Consider the following 10644-nt stretch of genomic DNA (forward strand, 5'->3'; position numbering starts at 1 on the left):
ATATTTACAGCCTTGTTACTGACTATCTCACATATCTGCTGTTATTATTATCAAACATGTTCAGGTCTACAATTTTGATATGGTGTCCCCTTAATTTAAGACTTGTCAATACTAGACTTATAAAAAATATCTATTATAATACAAACATCCAGTTCTTCTTTTTCAATGTAACCGTTTTTGTCAGTGTCATACTTTAACCATATCTAAAAACAGACAAATCATAGTGTATTTTGTGTTAATTTCAAATGCTACGGTTAAAATTCAACATCACTTTCAAAGTATCAAAAATTTTATTTAGTTATTGTAAAATGGGTAATACACCAGGAGAAAATCGTGTACATCGTGTATAGGATCCGGGATTGAACATCAGAAATGATGGTACGTTATTGTATTTCAGCCCTAAACTGAAACGCTAACGTACGCAGGTAGGGCAGCGATGGACATTCCCGGAGTGTCAATCAGACTTAACAACCAGCCCAACCAGAATTGAGCTGCAAATACGCGCATGTCCCACAACGTATGTGTTTTCCCAAAAATACAGTCAGAAGTGCGGTTACGCTGTTGTTTAGTCGGACCTTTACCAACAATATCCAAGGTGTGGGACATTGAATTAAACCACAGACCAAGCTATGTGAGGATCGCTACGGTGTAGTGCACATCCAGTCGTCAGCACCAGTATAGCCAACTGTGAGTTAAGCTTAGTACAACAGGGAGATGTAAAAAAATTATTATTTTTTAGATGCACACCCAGTCGTTGGCACCAGTTTAGTCGACTGTGAGCTAAGCTTAGTGCAAGCAGGGAGATGTAAAAAAACTTTTTTTTTACATCTCCCTGGTACAAGCTAAATAGGCTATGTAGACCTAAAGATATTCTTTAAAACATAATAATTATACTCACACAAACAGTCTAGTATAATTCAACTATTTTTAATGTATCGCAACTTATTTTTCAGAGGCATTAGTTAATTAATAATAAGAATTATAATGCAAAAATATATATTTTATTCATTCATTTTTAATATATATTTTTAATGTATCGCAAATTATTTTTTTTTCAAAAACATTAATTAATCATTAGTTATTGCAAAAATTTGTTGACATCAATCTAGAGTACGGTTAATAACACGGATTACGTAACTTTTTACTTACTTTCATAAAATCTGCGCTGTGTATTCCAGTCTCTGAGTGGAATTTCCCCAAAAATGTAGACTCTGCCATTGTGGAAATCTAAAATTGAGCATGCTTAACATTAGACAGGTGTTACAACATTATTGCATTGTATGTACAATACTAGGAAGGATTTAAATAAGTTAAGTAAGCACTCCAGGTCCATTGAATCAGGCCTACTACCGAACTATAATCTGCGGCGTATGGAGGTGCGCCTCCGCGTCTTAAAAACCGCATACCACCTTATTTTGCGAGCTAGCTTCCCTCACTTAATCCCGGAGCCCTCCCACTTCACCTTTGAGCCCAAAAGTTCCACCCATTTCAAGACCCCTAGACATGCCACTGCCTATAATAGTTGTGACCCACTCTAGGAAAAACAGGCTCTTGTATCAAAAAATGAAAAATGGCATTATATCTTTTTTATCTAGAGGTGAAAACCTGATAATTGACTCACAAATAATTATTAAAAACGGATAAAAATTAACGAAGATATGATAATTTATATTTTCAGTTCAACATGGATTAAAATGAACAATACGTAGGAATTTAAGCTAAATTGAGGATTTTGTTTTCGATGACTGGTTTGCTAGAGTCAGTCACAATTTGTCTAATAATAGGATCGAATTTTGATCAGTGTAAATTTAACAATAAGATTATTAATAACGATCGCATTGCAGACACACAAACTACGGTCCATTTCATCGTTCCAGAATTGTGCCGACATAATGTCCAGGGGCGGATCCAGAGATGTCCAAAAGGGGGGGCCGAAATGGGGGGCCGAAATTTGGGCCAATCGAGACAACATTGTCCTAGGGGGTCCGGGGGCATGCCCCCGCGAAAATGTTGTGTTCTAGACGCCCGAAAATAACATTTGAGGCGTTGTGGGCTATCATTTTTTTCTTTTTCTTTCTTTTTTCCCCTTTTTTTTCACCTCCCAAAAGGCGGGGGGGGGCCCCCTAAAATCCGCCCCTGATGTCCGAACCAATCGGGTGGCCTATGCCCTTCGGTCATTATTTTTGAAGTGAATTTCCTTGGAACAATGAGAAGAGATATTTTGGTTTAGGATAATATTTTGTACTTTAGCAATAATATTAGTAACAACGGCGTATCAGAAAGTGTGGGGAGTAAGCTGGCAAAACCTGGTGATATAAGGTGATGATTTTTAACTATGTAGCCTAATGTTTTTAGTCAGCTAATTCCCAGTGGAAATAGCTTGAGAGTGCCACATTTTTGGGGATAATATCCCCACCCCGTAGGTAAGTCACTGATTAGTTTTAGTCCAACGGCTACAGTGGCGTCCGACGACAGTGGATTCATGCTAGTTCTCATGGGGAGGGCGTGGAATTTGTTCATTGATAGGCCTACCTCACTAGCGCTACCACTGACAGCTGCAGTCAAACCTCCTCCTACGCCTTTTTGAAAATGTGGCAAAGTATTCCATGTTCACATCCGACACTAACTACCAATTTTAATTCGTACAGTATTGTTGTGCAACAACATGATTAAGTCCCTTATAACCTACCTCTAATGGGACGTTAAAATGTTGAAATCATACTTACAAACACGATATTGTTGTTCTAAAAAGATTGGACTAAACACGACAACTGACTCGACTTCTGGAATTCAGTAAGCCCTAAACTAAAGAAGGTTTAAGGAAGGACCAAATACAAAACACAAAATGACCTCGTTAAAATACCTGACACACACTTAAATACTGTTAATTTCGTCGTAAATCGTAATCTCACATTCTCATTATTATTGAAATTATTATTGTTGCTTCAATTCACATGTATACTGAGTTCAGATTTGTAGTCTTTGTTATAAAGAAAAATGTCCACCTATACTTAACTCGCATCACTGAACTCTGTAAACACAAATTTAACAAGTAGATTGTATTTGCCACTGAAGACTTTTCTATCAAGTATAATTACATTTTCAACTTTATTATTATTATTATTATTATTATTATTATTATTATTATTATCATTATTATTATTATTATTATTATTATTAATATTATTATTATTATTAATATTATTATTATTATTATCATTATTATTATTATTATTATTATTATTATCATTATTATTATTATTATTATTATTATTATTATTATTATTATTATTATTATGCTACTTAAATCTACCTTAAGGGGAACTTAGACAATGGAGAAATTAGAGAAAAAGTAACGACGTTAAGTGGAAAATAACACAAATTAAATTCAACTTAAGTCCGATTTAGAGAAATTATTATTGTTGTTGTTGTTGCCCTTTTTAATGATTGATTTTTCATTGTACTTAGCCTAGTAATGGGTTTTAATATACAGCGCTTTGATATTTTTTGTGAAGGCGCTATATAAATGTTTTTTTTAATAATAATAAATATAATAACTATATACAGGGATGAAAAATTAGCGATGTAATTTAAAATGAAAATAAATAATTATTATTAAGAAGCATTTATATAGCGCCTTTACAAATGATATTTAAGCGCTGTACAATAAAACCCCATTAATATTCCAAAGATAAAGCTAGTGCAATGAAAAATCAATCAATAAAAACGGCAAATACAAATGTCTACCTCATTAAATTTTCCACAAATATTGATAGTTATTGCGATAAAATTGCAACAATAAAACACAATGTATAAGGTATAAGACTAAGGATTTGTTCACAATCTTCTTAATTCACACCGTCGTGTGGTTGGACGTGTTATCGTTGATAAATACCAATATATTTTAATCCTTTAATTCTTGTCGCAATCTTCGTAAGTTACACCAAGGTAATTCAATTTCTTTTATTGATACACACCGTTGCATGCCCCCTCATTCAAACTCCAATAACCTCAATAAATCTCATACAAACCTCTCAAACAGTACACTCACTCGCCAGTATACAAATTTGTTTTAATCCACCACTCTGGTCCGTCGTGTCTCCAGTGACACTTTTCCTCACCCAGCCCCTGTAGTCTAAGATCAGAAGACTCTTCACTAATTGAATAATATAATATCAATAATAATAATAATATTAATAATAATAATAATAGATTAAATACATGATATTACATTTAAGCATACGATCAATGTCAACTATTTATTTAAATTTAGAGTGTATTAATGTAGTATAGCCATTCACTTACGAAAATATTTAAATATATCTTAATCAGTACTTCGATGACAATTCCTGACAAGGATGGTTCATGCAGTAATTCGAAATAGGCCTCTTCGGGTGGTTTCGCGGAAATGAACTGGCCACACTGCAACCATCGGCTCCTAACAGCTTAATCGCCTACTTTCAACAATGAATACGGACAATCATCAAGTTTATATAATATGATATAATAATAGGCCTATACCGTAATCGTAGTGGCTCCAGAAATTTTCCGATAGGGGTGGGGGAGGTGAGTGGTCCGCCACGTCTGACAGTGGGTCCGAACCAAGGAGCTGGCCATGGACTAAGCCTCGGTCAGGGTCCCGGAAGAAAAATCGCTTGTTTGGCTCATGGGGAGAGTTTTTATGGCTTAGTATTGCCCACAATTGTGCTTTAGGACCACTTAGTGATTGTCAATTAAAATAACGTTAATTAATTATATCATTGTTTTCAATAGTACCTGAATCAATATCAAACTGTATATTGAATAGTTAATGTGAGAAATAATTTTTGGACAATACAAAAAGATTGTTTTTTTTTTAAATTGTTAGTATCACTATAAACGAAAAAAATATATATATTTCACAGAAATAAAACAAATGGCTGTATAAAACAAAATAACAAGAACAGAAATAACATATATATGTAAATGTGGTGTAGGCTAATAGTAGCTTCATTCATTCAAAGACAGTTGTGCTATTGAAATGCTATGTCAGAGCGAGTGCAAATTATGACGATAAACAGAAAACAAAACAGATGCTTGGCTATTAATACTGTCTGTAGGCCTATCATGTTGTAGGTAACTGACATGATATTTTCATGACAGGGCCAGATTGCTTTTGGTAGCTTCTATCGCATCAGTGCCCAATTTCGAAAACTCGTATGATTATGCTGAAGACGATGGGTCTTTAACAGGAAACATTCTATAAATGAATGAAAGAACGATTATTAGAAAACCACATTAACTAATTACTAATCTCTTTCCTAAAAATCATCATATGAGCAGAATAAAGCGTAAAGCTAGAAGATAATATCGTATATTTATAAAGAATATGTTAAAACGTCTCACGACCTACAATGATATAGGGGCCTATAATATTTTGGCTTGCATTTAAACAATTCATCTTAAATAGATTACGCGCATCAGCTATCTATCATGCAATTTGCTAGAATATCTTGGTTCACTTCTATTCACACTAAAGTCTAAACGATTTGAGTAAACACAATCAATAAGCCAGTCATCAGTCGATTTTGAGTATGATCTACTTGCAATAAGATGAGCAAAATATGGTTGACAGCCAAACATGTACTAGAAAAAAGCGCTTGTGAAAGCAACTCCAAACGTGCTTGTAGCCTTTATGCTGCAAATTGGTCCAGTTCTGTTTTCAGCATTTCGTCCCGATAAACTCTTTGCTTAAGAACAGGTGAAGAAGTTAATTCTAATGAGGCAACTCGCCTAAGTTGTTCTCTTGTGAACCTGGATATTAGTTTCACCAGGCAAAGCAGCATTCACATAGGATCCGAACCGAAATTCAGACCGTGTTTCCGATGCGCTGAACGCCAGTGTTCCTATTATTATACACTGATTCGATTTTCGGATAGGTTCGGTAGCCTTTCCGATCCGAATATTTGGATTCGGTGTATGAATGCAGCCTTAATGCGTGTCCACTGGAATGTTGTGTAATAAAATGTAATTAAAGGCCGGGTCCTCTACCCCCCTCGCTATTGTCATCTGATGTTCAAATGTTCATATAGGGCCTACGTTTAATAAGTAGGTTTCTAAGTAACATTAATTTCAATGTTGTTAAATGATATGCCTGTGCATTAGCAATAAAATGACTGAATGAATACTGAACATTAAATGTCTTACTTGAGCATTTCTTTAACGTCCAATCTTCCATCGGTATTTGAGTCGAAAAATGTCATCTGTAAGTTTAATAATATATTATTATTTGTCAGGTAAGTCTATCACTGGACCTTTCCAGCCCCGTCCCTTGGATATTTTGGTAAGGTCCCACTTACGTTGTGGGCATAGAGCTAATAAACTACCGTAAACGCTCGAATAAGCGCCGCGGCGCTTACAAAATTGTGGAGGCTTCAGTGCGGCGCTTATTCAAGAGCGGCGCTTATTCGAGCATTTGGTATTCTTATACCTTTATGGTTGTGGGACAACACGTGAGATTGTTAAACGCGTGTGCGTATTCCTGGCCATGTTCCGATTGGTCAGCGCTTGTTAAGTTTGATTGACAATCCTGAAAGCTCCATTCTTTGTCTAGTATAATAATCGCCGCTAATTACCGGTATATATTAGTTTAAATGTGTGTGGTAAAATGAGAAACCTCCCCATCCACCTCCCCCCACCAAATATATAATAACATATTGCATTACTATTTTTTTAAAATCACCAATTAATTTGTCGACTTACAATTTAAATAAATCACTAGGCCAATATACTCACAATATGTTTTTTATATGCTTGCATTGAGGCAGGCGTGACTTCTTCATCAGCTTGCATCATAAGGTCCTTAATTAGGTTCTAAATTAAGAAGAACACTTTCTATTTTTAATTTGATTTTGTTTTTGAAGATAATAATATTTAAAAATGATACTTTGGTCACGAAAATAATATTAATAATAATAATAGCCTAATAAAAATAATAGCCTAATAATAATAATAGCCTAATAATAATAATAATAATAATAATAATAATAATAATAATAATAATAATAATAATAATAATAATAATAATAATAAGATGACGTAGCTTCGACCCAAACTACGCCTTATTGCCCATTTAAAATAACACATTCACGATTTTTGCTACGGCAGAGCACGTTTTGTCAAATTTTGAAAAGTGTCGTCGTACTAAATTTCGTGGTCAATCGTTACACTAGATACGATATGATCCTGATGATGACAATTAGTGTCGAAATATTGAATCCGATATTGGAGTCTGTATTACACTATCTTGTTTGAGACATGACACGTTACAACAACGACTCGCTTTGGTATCCAATTGTAATGTAAACGTTTATTTTTCAACAATGAGCTCCGTCATCGTTTCGTTATCGTGACGTTATTGTATTTATTGTAACTGTAGCTTTAGAATTCAAACACAAGAAAACAAAGTCCTGCGTAGAAGACTAATTGACGTCATTATCCTAGTTCTAACTGATGTCGTGAAATTGAAAGCTCCGTAATATTGTTCTTACTTCTTACCTCCAATTCCCCTTGTTCAATGTAACCGTTTTCATCAGTATCATAGTTTTTCCATATCTATGTACCGGTAATGAAATTAAAACATTTATTAGTTTGCAGCGTACGTTCTGTCCACACTACACAATATATAGGCCTATGTGACAACAGTGATTTTCCCATATTTGGATGTACAGTAATATAATAATTTCATCATGCCTATGGCACATCACACATTGTCACACAAAATTCGATAATGTGGACACAAGTTAGGCGTACATTCGTCAGGGTCGATTCCGACTGCCACCGAGGGTTAACAGCTGGCAGACTCAGGCGCCAGGCTTATGCTCTTGTTATTAAACATACTAGGTAGGATAACATAATTATACAGACGAGATGATACCGCTGTTTTACAATATATGGTCCTGCAAAGATACAATACAATAAACAATATACATTAAGGCTACCTAAAACAATAATATATACAATACAAAGAGTAAAACAGGAAGACTAACAAAAAACAACAATAAATATCAATAATTAGCAAGACTAAACAATAATATAAATAATAAACCGTAAAGCGCCTAATGGACCGCAGATCTCTCTAGGCGCTTAAACTATTATGGTGGAAACTATCCACGCCGGACACCAACCCGCTAATTCTGAGTCTAGATTTCAGGTAAAGAGTAAAGCTTAACTACATCACTTAAAAAACTATAACAATTATTCATTTTAATTTGTTCACTTGGATTTTGAAATCTGATGATACTAACAAATTTAATTAGTTCATTGTCTTCTCAATAGGACGCATGCATACAGAGTTGCAATAGACATACAATGTAAACTAGAATCCGGTAATAAACTAATGGCCCTATTTAGAAATCACAATAATTTCCTATTAAGAATTATTCGTTGAATACAAAAATCGGGATTTTAAAGACACAGCTACACTGAACTTTATATACAATACGGATAAAATTTTAAGTAATTGCAATATATATTAAGAAGTCAATCGAGACAGCGAAGCTAAACCTTACTTTCTGGAAGTCCTTGCTGCTGATACCTGCTTCCAAGTGAAATTTTGATAGAAAGTCTTTAGATTCTGCCATTGTACAAATCTGAAATTAAGCATGCTTAACATTATACAGGTGCTACTACATTGCATTGTATGTACACAGTGGTGGATTTAAGGTGGGCCCTGTCCCCTACCCCTAAAATCTAAAATTATAACAAAAATTGAGAAAAAAAGAAAATTAGGCATATATTCAAATTTAAGTTTGAGAGTGCCTTGAGGTGCCATAATCATAAATTTAGATCCTCCATCTGTGACAGTCCCTTCCTGAGCCCCCTTTATTTCAAATTCCTGGATCCGCCACTGTACAATACTAAGGATTGGGGTAGGCCTATTGGGCCATATGCCTACTACGAGTAGGCCTAATAATTTGCTTAGCAGCTAGTGTAAATTTAACAATAACATTGTTATTGAATAAAGGCCAAATCAGACAGCGTCGGCCGACGCAGCCTGACCCGATTTATCGTCGGGGACAGTCTTAAGCCGTCGTGAGAAATATTAAACACGTTTAATATTCTACTACGCGACTGCCCCCGACGCACACCATCGCGTCTGCGTTTAACATGGTTTAACTCACACAGGCCCGACGCGATAACAAATCGCGTCGGGCTGCGTCGTACGACGCTGTCTGAGTTGGCCTTAACGAGCATGCATTTCAGACACACACAATCTACGGTCCATTCCAGTTGTGGTTCCAGAAATGTGCCGATATAATGTCTAATACGGTAATGTCCTACTGAGTTCGAAACCAATGGGTAACCTAAGGCCTCCGGTCATTTTGTGGTGGGGGAGGGGGGTGAAACGATTTGGAATAATGAGAAGAGATGTGCTTTAGGATAGTAAATTTAACTTCAGCCATATTATTTGGAACACTGGTGTATCAGGAGTGAGTGAGTCATTAGCAGGCAAAACCTGGTGGTAAGAAGTGATGATTTTTAATCCCAAAGTTTTAGTCAATTAATACCCAGGAGAGCCTAAAAAACAATATTTTTTGGGTGGGGTCACCCAAAGTCGCACCTAAAATTCATAGACACGCCACTTATTAGAAAGTGCAATCAATAATTTTGGTTGGATCGGCAAATTAATGTTTTTAGTTTAAAGAACTAACTAACTTAAAGGGGGTGGGGGTTGAGGTGGAGGGATTGAGTAGATTATTCACGCCACGCTAGCCCTACCACTAACGTACCCAAACCTCCTGCCGCACATTGTTTAGTTTACTGCGCTTGCATAGATATACTCTACCCCTAAGCTAATGGAATGTTAATATAATGTTGAAATCATACTTACAAATACGATATTGATGTTCTACAACAATTGGAAACACGAACCGACTTGGGATAGAAGGACGGGCCAAATACAAAACACAACACGACCTCGTTAAAATACCTGATCTCATATTCTCATTATTATTGAAATAATCATTGTTGCTTCACATGTATACCCAATAGAATTCAGATTTGTAGTCTTTGTCATAAAGAATAATATCCACTGTACTTGGTTTTAACTCGCATCACCGAACATATCTAACAAGTAAATTGTATTTGCCAATGAAAACATTTCCATCCCGTATAATTATATTTTCACTATTATTTTCATCATGATTATTATTTTCTGGTATTATATTTTCCATTACCTGTTGTGAAGTCGAATTATATAGGAAGTTGTAGCTGGCTAAAATTGACTTGCAACAACATTTCATTAATCAAATCACACCATATACATAGGCGTATTACATAGTGTAGAAATGTCTCCATTTATATATTAAACATATTTAAGCAGGATAACATATTATTTAAGATATTCTCCATATTATTATTATAAGCTTAGTAATGATAGGCCTATGCCATTTGCTGCAACCGACTTACTTTTAAAGTTATGAGTAAAAGTAAGGTGGCTTGTACTAAAGTCGCCTACAATACTGTCGTATTTCTTATGCTATTTGCTCAGTTTAACATTGAACGACAGTGCCTAGTTTTGGGATGGCAAGCCTCACATACAGACGAGATGGTAACCCTATCTGACATGGTCCTGCAGAGATGATACAACCATGGAGGAATTAT

General features: G+C 35.1%; 1 protein-coding gene and 1 long non-coding RNA gene across 2 annotated transcripts; both read right to left on the reverse strand.

The window, feature by feature from the left end:
- Nucleotides 1–146: 146 nt before the first annotated feature.
- LOC117107914 lies at nt 147–3085 on the reverse strand. Its single transcript, XR_004445307.1, has 3 exons — nt 2727–3085; nt 1150–1227; nt 147–203 (listed from the first exon to the last, which is right to left on the reverse strand). It is a non-coding gene; the product is annotated as an uncharacterized LOC117107914 (long non-coding RNA).
- Nucleotides 3086–4966: 1881 nt separating this feature from the next.
- LOC117107910 (calbindin-32-like) lies at nt 4967–10020 on the reverse strand. Its single transcript, XM_033249753.1, has 6 exons — nt 9872–10020; nt 8550–8630; nt 7537–7593; nt 6775–6852; nt 6187–6242; nt 4967–5239 (listed from the first exon to the last, which is right to left on the reverse strand). Exons 2-6 carry the CDS (start codon nt 8619–8621, stop codon nt 5203–5205), a joined length of 300 nt encoding a protein of 99 aa, XP_033105644.1. The 5' UTR covers nt 8622–8630; nt 9872–10020; the 3' UTR covers nt 4967–5202.
- Nucleotides 10021–10644: the final 624 nt, after the last annotated feature.

The sequence above is a fragment of the Anneissia japonica genome, unplaced genomic scaffold (genome assembly GCF_011630105.1).
Source record: "Anneissia japonica isolate Jap-2015-1 unplaced genomic scaffold, ASM1163010v1 scaffold2139_len280258_cov182, whole genome shotgun sequence".
Classification (NCBI taxonomy): domain Eukaryota; kingdom Metazoa; phylum Echinodermata; class Crinoidea; order Comatulida; family Comatulidae; genus Anneissia; species Anneissia japonica.